Source organism: Carettochelys insculpta, chromosome 10 (genome assembly GCF_033958435.1).
Source record: "Carettochelys insculpta isolate YL-2023 chromosome 10, ASM3395843v1, whole genome shotgun sequence".
NCBI lineage: Eukaryota > Metazoa > Chordata > Testudines > Carettochelyidae > Carettochelys > Carettochelys insculpta.
Window position 1 is genome coordinate 31812417 of NC_134146.1, and position 20030 is coordinate 31832446.

The 20030-nt window shown below is 45.9% G+C and overlaps 1 protein-coding gene across 3 annotated transcripts in view; it reads left to right on the plus strand.

The window, feature by feature from the left end:
• SMC4 (structural maintenance of chromosomes 4) overlaps positions 1-20030 on the plus strand; it is a 147074-nt gene that overhangs the window by 26047 nt on the left and 100997 nt on the right. For all 3 annotated transcript variants that reach the window (XM_075003705.1, XM_075003709.1, XM_075003708.1), the window contains 2 exons: positions 12138-12302; positions 18848-18975. In XM_075003705.1, coding sequence (XP_074859806.1) covers positions 12138-12302; positions 18848-18975 — 293 coding nt within the window. The remainder of the gene's footprint in view (positions 1-12137; positions 12303-18847; positions 18976-20030) is intronic.

Sequence of the window (20030 nt, forward strand, 5' to 3'; positions counted from 1 at the left end):
ACCAACTCACTGGTGGAACTCTGATGTTATGTCGCTATGGGTGTACTTAAGTCAGAACATTTCCTTTGTACAGGGTTTGCTTTGTCAATCATTGTGACCAGGTTTGAATTATGTTTTTGGATGATTTTATGTATTTCCCCCTCGCTTTTGTACAGGATGGGTACAACAGAGTGAAACCCCTCCCCTGCCCAAAGAGCAGCGCCTCTTCCCGTATGGAGGTTAGAAATTCTCCTTTCAGTGGGTTATAGAAGACATCACAATCAAACTTTTTTTCTGCTTAGAGAAAACGGGGGGAGGGCGGCTCTGGGTGGCCCCCAGCTGCGGAAGGGGTGATGAGGAGAGAGACCAGGTCAGGATCTCTCAGCTTCTATGGCTGCTGTCCAAAGCCCAGAAGGGAGATTTCCTTTCAGTTCCACTGATGGAGAAACATGGCTCTCTTCTCCCACTCTTATACCCTCTCCCTTCCAGTTTACACTGCACCCCACAGCCCAATTTCTCTGCACTTTCTTCTCCAACATTCTGGAGTTTACGCTGCAATCACCCTTTGCGCTGTGTTCCTCCCTCTGCCCCAACCCTTCAGGCTCTTTGGGGCGTGTATTCCTCCTACTGCAGTGCAGCCCCTATTGCACTGACTCGTTAGGCCCCTTGAGTCTTTTACTGCCCCCCTTCCGTGCACTACCCCCCAAGCTCCTTGAGGCTTGGACTTCCCCCAAAGCACTAGCCCCCCACCATTCTCTCTCCGCATATTACACTGCCTCCTGCTCCTCTGCCCTCTCTGGCTGCATAGCTGCTGCTGCCCCAGGCAGGTGCCCCTCTCCACTTTGGCCCATGTGTGTTTCACTGCACCTCCTGACCCACTTTTACCCTTTCCCCATATAACTCTTACTCTCGCTTCTCTGCCCCTTGCTCCACCCCTTACCTGGGGCTACCCCAGGCAGGCATCTATCTCCACCTTAGCCAACATAGTTTTTACTGTCCATCTCCTTAGAGCAGTCACACACCCTTTTCTGGCATGCATGAGCGGCAGGGGATGGGACAAACACCAATCCTGGCTCCTCCGGCTGTCCCATGTCTGGCTCCCTGGGGTTTTAATACACATGTGCTGGACACAAAGTCCAAGAAGCTGAGATTGGTGTTTGTCCCACCCCCTGCCCACTCGTCCATGCCAGAGAAGGGTGTGTGGCTGGATGGGCCATGCTTACATGTTTTGTTAACATCCAGTTGAGGGCCACAGAAATATCGGTTGGGTCACATGTGGCCCCATAGCTGTGAGTTTTTAATATGTTTTCAATCTATGTTGTATCTTGAGTTTCACTTGTGCTGGTGCTGTTTTCTGGTAACTATTGTTTCAGGGTATGGACAAAAGCAGGCATTTGATAGCTCCCTTAGAAGAACATGAGTGGTGTTCAGAAACCAGGCATAGTTATGTATTTTGCATCTTGTTAGAAGTCAACGTATGGAAGAGATGTGATCAAGCTGTATAATAGGCATCTTGAGGTTATAAAACATATTTCATGTGGAAAGAAGCTACTGGAAATATCTGTTGAATGAAACCACTCAACAATTGAATTAAAATTGTAACTTTTTTATCTTCCTTAATGTATAAACAGACCAATCATTCCATTAATTTAGTGGACAATGAGAACTATAGTCTAGTTCAACTGTGCTCGTTAGAAAATAATTGCACTTGCTTTTTGATGTACATATAGTCTGATAATAAGGATATGTACTGTGACCACAGAAATATATTTAAAACTCTGGAAGGTTTTCCCTTAATGGAAGGAAAGGAAGATGTCCTAATTTACATGAATGGACTGATTTATTTTATATTGCTTTAATAAATGTTAACATCAATTATTAGACAAGCTAGTAATACCTAGTGAAGTCAGAAAATTAATGTGAAGCTTGTGTGCATTCACTTTTTTATAGCTTTGACTCAGCATTTATGTGGAATTTTTTTTGCAGGAAAAGGAATAAGTAACTAGATATGTAAAATTAATAAAATATGACTGCACAGTGTTTGCTTTCTTCTGCTCAAATGTACAGGGCTTGCATATTTTCCAGTGAGAGAAAAATGAGGCTGTTAGGTGTCGTGACATACAAAATACATAAATGAAACTGCTGTGTGCAAAATCTTACCTCTTCCTAGCTAAAGATCAGAATAAGTGCTCCATCTTCATCCTCCTTGATATGTTATACACCTATGCAGTTGTCTATTGCTCTTCTTAAAGTCTTGCACTACCATGACTTCTGTAACTCCTTTCTCCTACATCTGTAATCACTCCCAGAAGGTGATCATCCTCCATTCAGTTCTCGTGAAACACCAGCATGTTATGGCACACTCTTTGAAAACCACTGTTTTAAAGGATCATCATCCTCTACTCAGCGTTCTTTCGTTGGTGCCCTTTCTTCTTTCCCTAGATAATTTTATTTGCAGAGAAGGTTTAGATACTATCTCTATGCTGATGATTGTCTAATAGGGCTGATTTTTTGGCATGGCATCTCCCTCAATTTTCCCTTCATGCTGCAGCTCACTAAGGTGGATCTGGCACTTTATGGCCAGGCCACATACTCTTTGCTCTCCACCATGTTCTCTATCTTGGGGTAGTGCTCATTTGGCAGTTTATAATGCTCCTTTTCTTAAGGAATCTGATGGCTTATTCAACCTTGAACTTCCACTATAGTGTGTCTCTGCCAGCTTTTCTGCCCATATATAGGCATGATACAGTAGCCAAGAATGCACTGGGTCAAATCCAAGCAGTAGTCCGTTTGTGAGGTAGCTCTCTCAGGCTGACAGAGTACTTCTAGTCTTTACAGACTTTCCATACTCTGCTCTTCCTACTCCAGTTTTCTACACTGGAGTCACATTTGCTCTTGTGGATTGGAAGTCCCACGTTCCTGTCCAACTCATAGTCCCCTGACCTAAGGAAGTTAACTTTAACTGACTATGTAACTGAACCTCACAGGGTTGCCTTACAAATGGGGCACTGCTTGGATTCGATGTATTGCTTTCTTGGCTGTTCTGTCTGCCGGATGTAATTAGTTTATTACCTTTGGAATATTCGTTATTCAGTGTCCCCCACCCCTGTTTTGTAATAACTCATCTTGCAGTGAAGAAGAGCAAAGGGGGATGGGTTGTTACCCAAGGTACATGGTGGCAAATCTTTGATTCACCTCCATGAGCCCTTAGGGGGAGAAGACCAGATTTCCAGAATCTTGGGAGACCGTGCTAGTAGACAGGAAATTGTTAGTAATTTTACCCAGTCTGTCCAAACTAAAATCTTCAAGTGCCTCTTGGACATGTCATTGTTGATGTCTAGCCCATCAGTTCTAGGTCCGATATGGCTAAAACAGGGGCTGAGATCCCTGTATCCATTTTCACTCACTGTGGACAGTGCTATACTCCTGCTTGTTCGTAGTAGTAGCATCCTTCAGTCTACGTAGACTATGGATCGCGCCCTTCGTAGTTCCATTTGGCATCCTCATTTGCAGCGTCGGCTGTGACTGTGAAGACCCACACAAGAGTGACAGTCCTTGCTGCATCTGTTGCATATGTAATGGGTGTCTGGCAGGTCCTTGCTGTGCTTTCTGTGGGCTCGCTTCTCCTTTGCTAGCTGTCTGATCCTCAACTCACCCTTCTGAAGGCCCTTGTATAGTTCCTGCCTCCATCTGCTGCGATCATCTGCCAGCTCCTCCCAGCTGTCTGGCTTGATGTCTACTTCCCTGAGGTCTCTCTTGCAAACATCTTTGTAGCACAGCTGGGGGCGTCCGGGAGGTCTTTTGCCAGAGGCTAGCTCGCCATATAGGATGTCTTTTGGGATCCTTCCATCATTCATCCTGTGGGCGTGGCCAGGTCAGCGGAGCTGCTGCTGCCTGAGGAGGGTGTGCATAGTTGGGATTCCAGCTTGCTCAAGGACGGTAGTGTTGGAGACACTGTCCTTCCACGATAGTCCAAGGATTCGCCTGAAGCAGCGTAAGTGGAAGACGTTCAGCCTCTTTTCCTGGCGGGCGTACAGGGTCCAAGTCTCGCTGCCGTAAAGAGGGTGCTGAGGATGCAGGCTGTGTAGACTTGCATTTTGGTGTGAGTGTACAGCTTGTTATTCCACACTCTCATTGAGTCTGGACAGAGTTGTGGCTGCTTTACCGATCTTTCTATTTAGCTAAGTCTCCAAGGACAGGGTGTCAGTGATGGTGGGCCTGAGGTAAACGAACTCATGGACAATCTCTAACGTATAGTTGTCAATGCTGATTGATGGAGAAACAGCAACGTCCTGAGCAAGTACATTTGTGTTCTTTAGGCTGAGGGAGAGCCCAAAGTCCTTGCATGCTTTGGAGAACTGATCCAGCAGCTTCTGAAGTTGGTCTTCTGTGAGTGACACGACAGCAGCGTCATCTGCGAACAGCATCTCTCTGATGAGGACTTCTCGCACCTTAGATTTAGCTTTCAGCCTTGCAAGATTAAACAGTTTCCCGTCAGATCTTGTGTGCAAAAAGATGCCCTCTGTTGAAGATCCAAAGGCGTATTTAAGGAGTGCGAAGAAGATCCCGAACAGTGTCGGAGCAAGGACGCATCCTTGTTTGACGCCGCTCCTGATGCTGAAAGCATCCGATAATGTGCCATCGTACTGGACAGTTCCTCTCATGTCTTCATGGAAAGACTGGATCATCTTGAGTAACTGTGGCAGACATCCTATCTTGTGGAGCAGTTTGAACAGTCCATCCCTGCTGACCAAGTCGAAGGCCTTGGTTAGGTCGATGAAGGCTATATAGAGTGGCTTCCTCTGCTCCCTGCATTTCTCCTGCAGCTGCCTCAGAGAGAAGACCATGTCGACGGTAGATCTCTCTGCACGGAATCAGCACTGTGATTCAGGATACACCCTCTCAGCAATCTTCTGGAGTCGGCGGAGGATGATGCGAGCAAACAGTTTACCAGTGATGCTTAGGAGGGAGATTCCACGGTAATTGTTGCATTCGCTTCTGTCTCCTTTGTTCTTATACAAGGCTATGATGTTAGCGTTGCGCATGTCCTGTGGAACCTCTCCCTCTCTCCAGCACAGGCACAGTAGCTCATGTAGGGGTTCCAGGAGAGTGTCTGTGGCACACTTGATTACCTCTGGTGGTATACCATCCTGGCCCGGGCCTTTCCTACTGCAGTGTTGTCGATGGCTTTCTTCAGTTCATCCACAGTTGGTTCCTGGTCCAGTTCGTCCATTACTGGTAGGAGTTCGAGGGCTGAGTCGACCACAGTGTTCTCGCGTGAGTACAGCTCAGAGTAGTGCTCGACCCAGCGCTCCATCTGTTTGGCTTTGTCAGTGATGACTTCACCAGATTTGGATTTCAGAGGTGCCATCTTGTTCTGGGTGGGTCCTAACGCCTTCTTGATGCTCTCGTACATTCCCCTGAGGTTACCAAAGTTAGCACTGGTCTGGATGCTGCTGCATAGCTCGAGCCAGTAGTTGTTGGCACAGCACCTGGCCGTCTGCTGTACTGTTTTTCTGGCTGCTCTGAGCGCTTGCAGGGTATTCTGGCTTGGCGAACGTTTGTACTCCAGGAGCGCAGCGCACTTTTTTTCGATGGCTGGAATCATCTCATCAGAGTTAGCTTCGAACCAGTCATTTGTGTTTCTAGCTCTCCTTCCAAACACCGACAAGGCCATGTTGTACATCATATCCCTCAGATGTTGCCATCTGGATGTCACAGCGGCACCCCCAGGGTTGCTGCGCAGATTCTCCTCCAGGGTTGCTCTGAACTTTTCAGCTCTCTCTGAGTTAGCCATCTTTCTGGCATCGATGTGGGGCCTTCCAGTTGGTTTAGAGCAGTGCAGCTTCTTGGGAATCACCTCGAGTTTGGAGCAAACTAACGAGTGATCTGTATCGCAATCAGCACTATGATAGCTGCATGTCAGAAGGACATTTTTGAGGTTATCACGTCTAGCGATGACCACGTCTAGTTGATGCCAATGTTTTGAACGTGTGTGTCTCCATGACACTCTGTGCTGTAGCTTGTTTTGGAAAAATGTGTTTGTGATGCACAAATTGTGGTACGTGCAAAGTTCAAGAAGACACTGTCCATTTTCATTCATTTTTCCCACACCAAAGTGGCCTAAGCAGGAAGGCCACGAGTCCCGATCGGCTGCAACTCTCGCATTGAAGTCACCCAGAATGTACAGTTGTTCGCGAGCAGATATTTTTGCTATGGCAGCACTAAGCTCATCATAAAACTTGTCTCTTACTTCCGGTCCGGTGTACAGCATTGGGGCGTAAGCGCTGATCAGGTGGACAGGACCGGCGCGAGTTTAAAGTATGACCTGAAGGAGTCTTTCTGATCCACCCATGACTAATTCCACCATTTGTAGAAGGGTGTTTCTGATGGCAAAGCCAACACCATGCTCCCTGGGTTCTTCTCGGGCTTTACCCTTCCAGAAAAAGGTGTAGTCCTTTTTCCTTTAGAGATCCCGAATCTGCGAGACATGTCTCTTGCAGAGCAGCAATGTCAACTTGGAGCCTCTTCAGTTCCTCATTGATGACAGCAGTCTTTCGGGTGTCGCTGATGTCCTGAAGATCTTCAGTGAGACCTGTCAGCATGGTCCGCACATTCCAGCAAGCAAGCTTAAAACTTTGATGGTTTCCTTTTCTTGTTGATTTTCTTATTGGTTTGCCTGGTGCTCAGCTTTCAGGTCACTTGTCAGGTTTGAGAACTTTAAGCCTCTCGCACCCAGTGAGGCAGGTGAACTGTGGCGGGACAGTACCCTATTGGCTGGGGGCTGCCCAGCTTGAGGCAGGCGGTGACTGTCCAGTGAGATGCGACGATCTCTCCCACCGTCGGAGGCAACCGCTGGTGCTCGTTCTCAACGCCAATTGAGAAAGAGCTTATAACCGGTATCTGTTACCTCCCGTGTTGGTTCAACGCTGTTAGCGATGCTGGAATACCTCTCCAGGCCCAAGCTTGGGTGATTATTGGTACCCTGGGCTGCCCAGACACCAGTGTTCCCCTCTCGGCTTTACTGATATAGTCCAAAGGAGAGGATAACCTCTACGTCTGGTACCAGCTCAGCTGCAGGAGTTGTCGGGTCAATGCCAGAAGTTGGCACAGAACTGCCTAGGACTCCCCTCCGGATTTTCTGTCAGGGTTTACTCCCTTAGCCTTGCTCCTTTCCAGGATAACCCACAAGGCAGTGGGGCATGGAGAACGTGGGTACAGTCCCACTACCTCTTGCACCTCCCTGGCGCCACATGTCCCCAAAGCTCCCTGTGATGACCACCTCGCCTCCCCAGGACCCTCCTCCCCACCCCTCTGCCTCTCATCGGCTACCATCACCCCCCAGATACTTCCTCCCTGTCCCCTTTTCCCCCATCCACTCCCATGTCTCCTGACTGAACCACACTGCCCCCTATCAGTTCTCATTGCCCCCAGGTCCCCCTTCCCCTGTCCTCTCCACACCTGGCCACAGGCTGCTGCAGCCCCACATCCTCCAGGAAGGCACCGATCTCGCAGCCCAGCCGCACCCTGAGTCCCAGCCAAAGCTACCAACTCTTCATCTGGCTACAGCTGTCCCATGAGCCCCAGAGATCTGGTGCGGCGCATGCGTGCAGGGAGTGCAGGACTGGGCTTGGAAGCCATGCAGTCTGAGCCAGCACAGCACAAGCAGCCTCCATGGATGCTGCCATCCTCATAGCCATACCAGACGCCCCCAAACCACTTGCCCACCACTGATATCCCTTGATCTCGCCCCCGCCCCCCAATGCTGCAGCAGGTGCCTCAGCTCCAGCCAGCAGTTGGGAATGATGCTGCCTCTTACACCTGAAGTAGTAACTAGCTCCATCTAAGCTCCCCCTCTAAACTCCCCTCTCAAAACTCCCTCCTGTTAGCAACCACCCCGCTTGCATGCTCCTGGTTGCTTGCCAGCAGGGCTTTAGAGCTCTGGCCTACCTGAGAGAGTCCCTCCCTCTGACTACCGCTCAGAAAATCGGCACGCAGCCTGAGCACATGGCCTTTCAAACAAACAAACAGGCAGCACAGCACTCCAAACACCAAACAAACCTGTTTAATTGGTTCCTTAATCTAGGTATCACTTTTGGTGTTTATTTCCTTCTAGATCCTCACATCCAAATTATATCTATCTTGCTGACTTTTGTATAAAAATCTCTAAGGTATTCTTTCCTGTCCATCCATGTAGCGTAACCTCTCGTCTTTGCTTATAAACTGTTCAGGGCATAGACCTCTCTTTGGATTCTTACGTATAATGCCTAATACAATGGGATCCTTGTCCATGAATAGATTTCAAGAACTATGGCAGTACAGATAATACATGTATTTAATGTACTTCCACTTCTGATATATTTTTGTACCTTACAGCACAATATTAAGTGAGTCTAAATTTGAATGAAATTGTAAATTTGTAATACCAATTTGTTCCAAGAGTAGAGTGAAATGTGTATTTGGTTTTTAAAAAAAATAAAATTTTCTCCATTTACCACAGCAAGAGCTCCAATGCATTCTTTATTGTCCTCAAATCAAATTTTTATAATTCTTTCATAGCTTGCTTTCCTTTCTACCTTATCACAAAAAGGATTATTATTATTTGTTTTGTAAAATTTTCTGTGGGGTGTGTATGTAATCAAAGAGAGTGTAGTAGTAGGCATCCTTCAGTCTGCACAGACTGTGGATCGCGCCCTTCAAAGTTCCAGTTGAGGACTTCATTTACAGCGTCTGTTGTGACTATAAAGACCCACACGAGAGTGACAGTCCTTGCTGCATCTCTTGCAGATGTAGTGGGTGTCTGGCAAGTCCTTATTGTGCTTTCCGTGCGCTCGCTTCTCCTCTGCAAGCTGTCTGATCCTCAACTCGCCCTTCTGAAGGCCCTTGTGTAACCCCTGCCTCCATCTGCTGCAGTCGTCTGCTAGATCTTCCCAGTTGTCCAGCTCGATGTCTGCCTCTCTGAGGTCTCTCTTGCAGACATCTTTGTAACGCAACTGGGGGCGTCCAGGAGGTCTTTTGCCAGAGGCTAGCTCACCATACAGGATGTCTTTTGGAATCCTTCCATCGTTCATCCTGTGGACATGGCCAAGCCAGCGGTGTCGACGCTGCCTGAGGAGGGTGTGCATGGTTGAGATTCCAGCTTGCTCAAGGACGGCAGTGTTGGTCACTCTGTCCTTCCATGATATTCCAAGGATGCGCCTGAGGCAGTGCAAGTGGAAGACGTTCAGCCTCTTTTCCTGGCGGGCACACAGGGTCCAAGTCTCGCTGCCATAAAGGAGGGTGCTGAGGATACAGGCTCTGTAGACTTGCATTTTGGTGTGAGTGTACAGCTTGTTGTTATTCCACACTCTTGCTGAGTCTGGACAGAGTTGTGTCCGCTTTTCCGATCCTCCTATTTAGCTCAGTGTCCAATGACAGGGTGTCAGTGATGGTGGACCCTACGTAAACGAACTCGTGGACAACCTCTAACATATAGTTGTCAATACTGATTAGTGGGGATTCAGCAACATCCTGACCGAGTACATTCATCGTCTTTAGGCTGATGGTAAGCCCAAAGTCCTTGCACGCTTTGGAGAACCGATCCAGCAGTTTTTGAAGCTGGTCTTCTGCATGAGACACTACAGCAGCATCGTCTGTGAACAGCATGTCTCTGATGAGGACTTCTCGCACCTTAGACTTAGCTTTCAGCCTTGCAAGATTAAACAGTTTCCCATCGGATCTTGTGTGCAGCAAGATGCCCTCTGTTGAAGATCCAAAGGCATGCTTCAGGAGGAGTGCGAAGAAGATCCCGAACAATGTCGGAGCAAGCACGCATCCTTGTTTGACGCCGCTCCTGATTCTGAAAGCATCTGATAATGCGCCGTCATATTGGATGGTTCCTCTCATGTTTTCGTGGAACTACTGGATCATTTTGAGTAACCGTGGAGGACAGGCTATCTTGTTGAGCAGTTTGAACAGACCATCCCTGCTGACCAAGTCAAAAGCCTTGGTCAAGTCGATGAAGGCTATGTAGAGTGGCTTTCTCTGCTCCCTGCACTTCTCCTGCAGCTGCCTTAGAGAGAAGACCATATCAACGGTAGACCTCTTTGCGCGGAATCCGCACTGCGATTTGGGGTACACCCTGTCAGCAATCTTCTGGAGTCTGCCAAGGATGACGCGAGCGAACAGTTTACCAGTGACGCTTAGGAGGGAGATTCCACGGTAGTTGTTGCAGTCGCTTCTATCTCCTTTGTTCTTACACAACATTACAATGTTGGTATCACGCATATCCTGTGGAACCTCACCCTTTTTCCAGCACGGGCACAGTAGCTCATGCAGGGATTCCAGGAGTGTGTCTGCGGCACATTTGATTACCTCTGGTGGTATACCATCCTGACTAGGGGCCTTTCCAGCTGTAATGGTGTCGATGGCTGTCTTCAGTCATCCACAGTCGGCTCTTGGTCCAGTTCGTCCATTACTGGTAGGAGCTCGAGGGCTGCATCAACCACAACATTCTCGCGTGAGTATAGCTCGGAGTAGTGCTCAACCCAGCGCTCCATCTGTTTGTCTTTGTCAGTGATGACTTCACCAGATTTGGATTTCAGAGGTGCCATCTTGTTCTGGGTGGGTCCTAATACCTTCTTCATACCCTCGTACATTCCTCTGAGATTACCAAAGTCGGCACAGGTCTGAATGCTGCTGCATAGGTGGAGCCAGTGGTTGTTGGCACAGCACCTGGCTGTCTGCTGTACTGTTCTTCTGGCCTCTCTTAAGTGCTTGCTGGGTCCTCTGGCTCGGTGAGCGTTTGTACTCCAGGAGTGTAGCGAGCTTCTTTTCAATGACTGGAATCATCTCATCAGAGTTAGCTTCGAACCAGTTGTTCGTGTTTCTAGCTCTTCTTCCAAACACCGACAAGGCCGTGTTGTAAACTGTATCCCTCAGACGTTGAATCAAAGGGAGTGTATGCAGGAAGAAATAAAGTAAGGAAAGTTAACAAGGTTTTTGTTGTCATCCTCCACCTATATAGGCTACGTCTACACTACCACACTATGTCGAAGTAGCCTATTTTGAAGTAAGGACATCGAAATAAGCTACTTCGATGTGTATCGTCGACATGTCTTCCAGGGCTGGTGCCTTCAACATTCAACGTGAAAGTAGCGACGGGGAACTTCGAAAGGAGCTTCCCCGGAAGGAAATGTGGAGCATCCACACACACAAGTGCTCCCTGTTGAAATAAGGGGCCAGCAAAGCCCCAAGCCGCTCCCCTAAAGGGCCTCTCCCAGACACACTTGCCCTGCACAGCACAAGATCCACCGAGTCGACAACCGGTTGCAGACGCTGTGCATGCAGCATGGATCCCCAGCTGCAGCAGCAGCAGCCAGAAACCCTGGCTAAGGACTGCTGCACGCGGTAACCATAGAGCCCCGCAGGGGCTGGACAGTGTGTCTCTGAACCCCTCAGCTGATGGCTGCCATGGAGGACTCCGCTATTTCGAAGTAGCAGGACGCGGATCATCTACACATTCCCTACTTCGACATTCAACGTCGAAGTAGGGCGCTATTCCCATCTTCGGATGGGAATAGTGATTTCAACGTCTCATCACGTAATGTCAATTTCAATGTGTGCTATTTTGACGTTGTGCCAGCTACTTCAAAGTAGCTGGCTAGCGTAGACGCATCCATAATGAATTTCAACTGAACTTCTAAAGGTTCAAGTGACCATTCAGAACACTGTTTTGGAACATTTTTTCTAAGCTATTACCGTTAATAAGCCTCAAACCCTGATAAAGCTACTTTAAATACTTGTGTGCTTAAATAAAAGTGTCTTAAACAATGTGAATTTGTCTTTAATTTTGCTTTTTCTTCTACATGAGGAAGAAATGTCTTTGAAATTTTACTGAAATAAGTTGGAGGGTGGGCTGCAGAGAATGGATGTTTTCCTCGCCATCATAATACCTTTCGAGGGAAAATATTTCATTGTATATATATCTGCCTACTTCTGATTAATGCCTTACTATATTATAATTTGTAACATCTGACTAGTCATATAAGTGGCTTAGAATAGTAAAGATCTTAATGTTCTCTTATTCCCAGTACCTTTTTTCCTCTTAGAAAGAAACATTTGTCAAATACTCCAGCCTCTAAGAGTTATAGATTTTTTTTTTTTTTTTTTTTTTAAAGGGAGAAGTCGAACAGATTGCTATGATGAAACCAAAAGGCCAGAATGAACATGATGAAGGTATGCTTGAATACTTAGAAGACCTAATAGGATCAGGACGGTTAAAAGATCCCATTCAAGCTCTGTGTCGTAGAGTTGAGGTGTTAAATGAGCAGAGAGGAGAGAAGGTGAGTCCTCATGAATGTTCATTCTCAGAAAGTTGAATATATGCTGGAACTTCATTTCATAAACTATTAAAAATGAAAGATATCTTTTCCTTTTGTTATAGTAAGGTGTTTTGTTTGGTGGAGTGTCTTTTTAATAGAGATTGAATGTCTCTAGTCTGGCACCCTTGGGACTTGACCAGGGCCAGATGAGAGAATTGCTGAACCACAAGAGGTCAGTATAGTCTAGTAGCATTACCAACACTTCCACCACTTCCTGGTCTCTCAGACGACATTTGGGGTGAATTAGAACTAAATAACAGCACGACACTGAGAGCGAGGACCGGTGGCTGTAAGCAAAATTTATGGACCATGGGAAACTTGTCCACACCCATAAGCGGTCGTTTGGCTAGCTAAAATAAAGCTGGAGTACGGATGTTGGCAGATGAGGGTTCCAGACTGTGGAGATTCATCCTGTATTTATTTTAAGAATGATTTCCTATAAAAGTATGATATGGAATGAGTTTGATTACTTATGTAGTAATCCTGTACCTGAGGATTTGCAAAAGTCTGGATCAAACACCAGATAGCTGCTTTTATCTCCCCAGGACAGCCAGTCAATTAGATCCTGTGTCTACCAGGTTGGACCTTTTAATAATGCGAACGAATGCTTTCATCAACTACCTGAACCAGCAGTGAGTTGGAGGCAAGATGCGTGAATAAGAATTCATTTACTTTATCAAGAACAGCATACCCTTTCTTATTTCTCTTTGGTGTAGAGCACAGGTTGCTGGATCATGCCATACTGCTTTATTAGGTTCTAATATGGCTTCACTGATACCCCGGACGCAGTGACCTGGAACTCCTCTAATGGAATCTGTATGTCATTGGCAACTCATTGTAACAGCTCCTGATACTGACAGTGGTTTTCCAGTGAAAGTGGCAAAGGTCGATCATATCATCTGTTGGGTCTTCCATTCAAATTTTACAGCCCACCTGGTCCTAGTAGCTTTTCTGGCATCAGGGACCAAACTGTGGCTTGCAAGCTGCACATGGCTCTTTTACTGTTGTGTGCCTCAGAGTCCCCCACCCCGCATTTTCAACCTATGGGATGGGGAGGGAGAGCTTGGGGCCCCTGCCTTCCAGTGGGTTAAGGGCTTTTACCAGCAGCGATGAGAGGATCACATAGAGCACCCCAGCTTTGCAAATCCTGAAGAATATCTTATATGACTCAGAGGATCTGTAAGTTTGGACACCCCTGCTGTATATCTCAAATACCTAGACTGATTTTCCACGTACAAGGGAGAAAATTAATTACTTCCTCCCCAGTGGGTAATGGTCCCAAGATGATAGGTACCAAGTCATACAGATGGCTCACACACATTATAGATAATTCCCATATTTGTAATAGTAGCTCTAGAAGATATTTTCATACTATTAACAGTTCTGAAAGACCTGAAAATAAAAGTTATCTAGAGCTCATCCACTGAGATAAATTTCAATTTTCAAGTGTTTTCAGGAAGAGGGCCCCTTACCCGTGCTCTATTCATCCACTTCAGCATCATCTCTATGAGAAGGTGAGTCTGCCCTCTCTAGAGGTGCTAGATAAACTTTCCAACAAAGAGTGGATTGCCAGATACCTTGGTGCAGCCTCAGTGGCCTCCTCCACCCCACTGGCCACTTCATTTTTGATCCCTTGGGCATACCACAGTCCCTCCATAACCTCCAGGTGTGCAGTCTCAAGACCTTACTTCCTACATGCTGGACTCTCCAGAGACTTCATTTTACAAACCACTAGCTCCAGGTGAGTGGTTGGCTATATGTCCAGCCAACTACTCAGCCTCCTCCCTTCCTGGAACCTGCCCAGCCACCAAAAGCCAAAGGGACTTAAAAGAGGTGGATCTGGCTGACAGCTAACAGGATCATGTCTTCCCCATGGATTCCTTTTCATCTTCCCCCAATAGATCTCAGAGGCCCTCAGAACCTGCTGCACTGCTGGGCCTGTAATTTGGGCATTCAAGCAGAGGATGTGGCAGAAATGGAGCATCCTATGGTATAGACTTCCTGGCCTCAGAATGGCCTTCAGGGGTTGCTCTCCCCTACTTAAAGACAGTGCAGAAAAACAATTTGGCAGATTCCAGCCTCTATTCCATCAATGGCAAAATGGGTGGAAAGGAAATACTATGTTCACTCCAATGGCTATGAGTACTTGTACTCCCTGCTCCATGGCTGTCTTGCCAGTGAATGAGTGAGAATGCCAGGGTCAGTTAGCATTAGCTTCCAAGGACAAGGAGGCCAAGCTCCGCAAAATATTTGGATGGAGGGTGTACATGACAAGTGTCTCCAGCTAAGGATTGCCAACCAGCAGGAAGTCTTCAGCGAATATTGTTTCCACCAGAAGTTTAAAGAGCTGCCGGAGGGCTCTCAAGCAAAGTTTGATGCACCCAATAGAGGAAGGGAAGACCGTGATGTGGACATCCTCTTGGATGCTTCTGATTCTTGCTCCTTGACAGGAATAGTTATGAGGAGGGCAGCATGGCTCCAGTCCTTGGGTCTCTTGCCAGAAGTGCAATACACATTGTAAGATCTCCCATATGATGGCATGGGCTTGTTCGCAAAACAGACTGATGAGCATCTGTGTAGCCTAAAAGACACCACACCCATGATGCACTCCTATGTCAGCTTACCAGCCCTCCCCTATCAGCACTCTCACCAGCCCAGAGGCAAGAAAAGCAGGCTTGGGGGTCTCTCCCAGCCATCTGGGCAGAACTGTAGACATGGAGTATGCCCTTCAGTTCCCCCCACATCTTTCTTGCAATGTGCCCAGAACTAGATCCTTTTCTGAAGTATACCTTCCCAGACAGTTACTTCCCATGTTGTATGCGTAAAACTGATTTTTTTCCTCCATAAGTGGAGTACTTTGCATTTGTCCTCATTGAACTTCATCTTATGCACATCAGACCCTTTATCCAGTTTTGTTCAGATAATTTTGAATTATAACTGTCTCTTCCAAAGCATTTGTTAGTCTCTAAGGTGCTAGAAGACTGCCTATTATTTGTTAACTTTTCCATGTAATTTTTAACCTGTTCTTTTCCTGTTTTATCTTCTAAACATCTCGCCTTGTTTTTCCCTCTGTTGAGCAATGGACATACACTGTACTTGGTCTTCCTCTTGCTTTGGATATATTTGTAGAATGTTTTCTTGTTACCCTTTATGTCTCTAGCTATATTGCTCATTTTTGCACCTTCATCCTTCTAAGTTTTTCTCTGTTTTACTTATTTATACTCATTCTTTGTACTTAAACCTGTTTCTGCTTCTTATAGGGTTCCTTTTTGATTTTTAGATCATTCATGATCTCATGGTTAAGACAGGGTGGTCTCTTGCTATATCTTCTTTTCTATGCAGTTCTCTGTTGCCCTTAGTAATGTCCCTTTGAAAAACCACCAACTATCATCAGCTGTTTTCCCTCTTAGCCTTGCTTCCCAGGGGCCCTACCTATCAGGTCCCTGAGTTTTCTAAAGTCTGCCTTCTTGAAAGCCATCATTTTTTATTTCCTTGTTCTCCCTTTTACCATTCCTTAAACTCAAGAACCCTGTCATTTTATGATTGCTTTCTACATACAAATTCTCATTCAGTTCCTCCCTGTTTATTAAAATCAAATACAAAACAGCCTTCCCCCTGGTATCTTTATCTTTTGAAATAAAAAATTGTCTCCAATACATTCCAAGAGAAACTTAAATAATCTGTGACCTTCTGAGTTATTTTCCCAACAGATGGCTGGATAGTGTGTCCCCCATCACCACCAAGTCCTGTGCTTTAGATGATTTTGTTAGTTGCTTAAAATAAGTGTCATTCACTTTTTCTTCCTGGTTAGGTTGTCTGAAATAGACTTTAGCATGACATCTCTAGAGCTGTTTATCTCTGTAAATTGAAGAGGTTCTAATACTGAAAGGCAGGTGACCCCTACTCAGGCACTATCCACTTCATCCTCAATTATGTTCTCAGATTGAAAGAGCAAGGGTTAGCCTTATTGTCCATTAGGGTCTACCTAGCAGCTATTTCAACATCTCATCCTGGAGAGGATGCTTGCTAGTTATTTGTAAACCCATTGGTAGAACTGTTCTTTAAGGATTTAGAAAGGCCCTTCCTTCAGGTCAGACAGCCTCTCCCTGCCTGGGACCTCATCTTGGTCCTGTCTGGGTTGATGCATCCACCCTTCAAGCCTTTATCTGCATGCTCACACCTATACCTCTTTGTAGCCTTCCTTCTGGCTACCACTTCCACTAAATTCTCAGAGCTTCAGGTGCCCATGTCTGAGCTGCCATAAACTTCCTTTCAGTGCGAGAAGCTCAGACCTCACCTGACCTTCCTCCCTTAAGTGGTGTTACAATTCTATTTAGGTCGTGGTATTTTTCTATCAGTTTTCTAACTGATGCCACATACCAACATGGGGCAATAGCTGCTGCAGCACCCTTTGGATGTTTGTTGGGTACTTGCCTCTTACCTTGACCTCAAGAAGCCCTTTAAAACGTCATTACAACTCTTTTTGTGGCAGTCAGAGACTGCATGAAGGGCCTCCAGTGTCTTCGAAGCAAATATCCCTTTGGATTACAGATTGGCAGTTCTTAGCGTTTACGTAGGCAGGCATTCCCATACCAACAATTACTGCACACTCTGCGAGAGCCCAAGTTCCCATTTAGGACATATGCAGGAGCAGCTATTTGGTTCTCCATTCATACATTCATGGCCATTGATTAGCAAGCCCACAATGACATTTCTGTAGGCAGAGTGGGTCTGCAATCCTAGAAGAAGGCTTGGCAACCCTCTGCAGGCATGGGAGCTGACTTAGAATGGCACACAGTGGGGGCTCTGGCCCTTCCCCCTCCTCCCCTGTGTGGCATGGGAGGGGTCCAGAGCTCTGCCGTGGCATGGGGCTGGGGCTGGAGCCCCTGCTGCAGAGTTCTGGGGCCATGGCTGGAGTGTGGGGCTGTGGCAGTAATGGGAGGTGGTCTCCCTGCAGGCAACAGGCACTAGGTCCCCCGGCCATTCCCTTCTGCACTAAACAGTAAAGCTCTGCGTCTTTATTAACAAAGTTGTTGTAAGTAGGACTACAGTAGAACCCTGAGATCCGCACACTCAAGTTGCACAAATCTTGGGTTAACGCAACTGACCCGTGCAGTTTCCCCACTTCTGTCAGGGGTGGCAAGAGTTAGGCTGCGCAGCAGGAGCGATCAGTTTCCTGTCTCCTTTGAGCAGCTGAGAACCAAGATTCTGCTGATCAGAATCTCTGGCTCACCTGGACTACATGCAGCACACCTGGTGTGGAATGTGTATGGGCACAACATATCTTGGAGAAGAACAGAACACATGTAACAGTTCCTTTCAAATTACTGGATATGACACATTCTTTCCTGTTTGCAGTTATGTTATCATGTAGTATTGACTGTCCTATACTACTTCTATTACTAATAGAGAAGCAGGAGACTCACTGCAGTTGAAAAGGTTGAGAAATGTTCCAATGGAACAATGAAGCACTCATAACCAAATAGAGGGGGCTTGCAAGTGAAGAAAGTAAACAGTAAAAAGCTGGATGTAGACTGTAGAACTTGCTTCCTGAACAGAACAATTACGGAATGTAACCACTTTGAGAACAAGTGACAATGTTATTTGACATGGGTTTTCCTCAATAAATTATTGGTGCAGAAAATAATGAAACTTTCACTGAAAGGGAAGGATGTTTGATAGTTATGAGTAGTTTTCTACTACAACAGTAGTGGTTGTATAAGTACCTTCGCTGAAAAGGGATCTTACAATTTATTCTTCAGGAGTAACTGATACAGCTAAGAGAGCACACTTTAAGCAGTCCATTTTCTAGGGATTTTAAAAAAAATACCCACCAGCTCTACCTTTGGTTTGACTGAACTGATGTTAGCCTTTTTTTTTAAAAAAAATCTGAGTCCATGTCTTTGTCATAAAGCCTTATATATTCTGGTGTAGGTTTTCTTATAAAATTCTCTGGGTTAGGCAAAATATGTGTTGTTTTTTGTCATATATTATTGCCTACAATTCCAAAATAAATACAGGTTCAGTGTACTATATAATAGGTCCCTTCCTGAAAAAGTTCACAATCTTAACTTGCATTGTACAGTTTGGTTTTGGGATTTTCTTTTATGTATGTGATCTTGACTATCATGCAGGATGATCTGTTTTCTCACTGTTCATTATTTTCTTCTGAAATTATCTTAGAATGTGAATTGACTGAGGGTTGATGTATGCTTACCAGATGATTGATTGCACTATTGTTGATCTTCCAGAGTTTGATTTTGTTGCATGTGTTAAGACGCAGCAGAATCAACCTCTGTGGGCTTGGCTGTTGACCCCATACGTCATGCTATCGTATAGAGTAAGGGATATTGGCAAGAGCTTGAAGAGCCCTGGGCTACATTAGGGCAGAAAGTCAATTCTGATGCATTGATTCTAGCTAAGCTAATGGCATAGGTAGAATTGCGCATATGAGATTGACTTTGTTGCCTAGATCTACCCTTAGATGTTGTGTTTATCTTTTCTAGTTAAACAGAGTTAAAATGGTGGAGAAAGAAAAAGATGCTTTAGAAGGAGAGAGAAACAAAGCCATTGAATTTCTTTCTTTGGAAAACAAAATGTTTACAGAAAAGAGTCGTATTTGCCAGTACTACATGTAAGTAACACTATCCTTTCTGGAGTTGGTATGATGGTTTCTATGTTGGTATTGCAGTTACCAGCTAGCTTCCTTTTCCTCCATATTTCTACTTGTACATATTTTGTCTGCATGAATCTCTAACTCTCAAAACTTTCATTGAATAGTGTAAATTTAAAAGAATGTTGAGTAAAATGAAAACTCTTTTCCCATTAATGCCATGTATTAAGTTTTAAATTATTAGGTAATACTTTCAAATAGCACTTTTTAGTTTGTTTTTAATACCATTTTTTCCCCACCAAAAGTAAAGTAGTTTGTCCTTAGCAAGTCCATCAGCCAACCTGCCACTTTAAAGAGAAAGCAGATACAGTATTTTTAAATGGGTAAGAAAAGAGTTTGTCTACAAGAAGCAGCAGTGTGGCCTATTCGAAATATGATTACTAAAGCACAATAACATGTTGCATGTTAATTAGGTCCATGTAGAATAGAGCTTGTCAATAACTTGATGGAGGGGGGCACTCCAATATTTTGATAAGTGGTCAAAGGCTGCACTTTTCTATTGCAAGAGCACAGGATCTGGAATGGAAGTTGGATACAGAAGGGAGCTCAGGATGGGGGAATGGGGTGCAGTAGAGTGTGGTGTCTGAGAGGGAGTTTGGGTGAAGGAAGGGGTTCTGACCTGGGGCAGAGGATTGGGGTGTAGGGTCTGGGAGAGTGTATGGGTGCAGGAGAAGATTCTGGCCTAGAGACGGGTGCTGGGTGCTGTAGGGTCTCTATGGGAGTTGTGACTTGGGAAGAGAGGTAGATACGGTTTGAATGTTAAACTGGAGGCAGGGGATTGGGGTGCAGGAGAGAATCTTGAACTGGGGGACTTCTGTAGGGAACAGCAAGGTCAGAGGTGGAGCCATGATCTGGGTCAAGCGGAGCTGCAGATGGTTTGGGTGTTGACCTGGGGTATAATGGGGTGGTGACCTAGGGAAGGGAGCTGGTGTGTGGGAGTGGGTAGAATGCTAGATGCAGGCTCTGGCTGGGAGGTACTTACTTAGGTGGCGCCTGGCCAGCAGCCCAGCAGGACC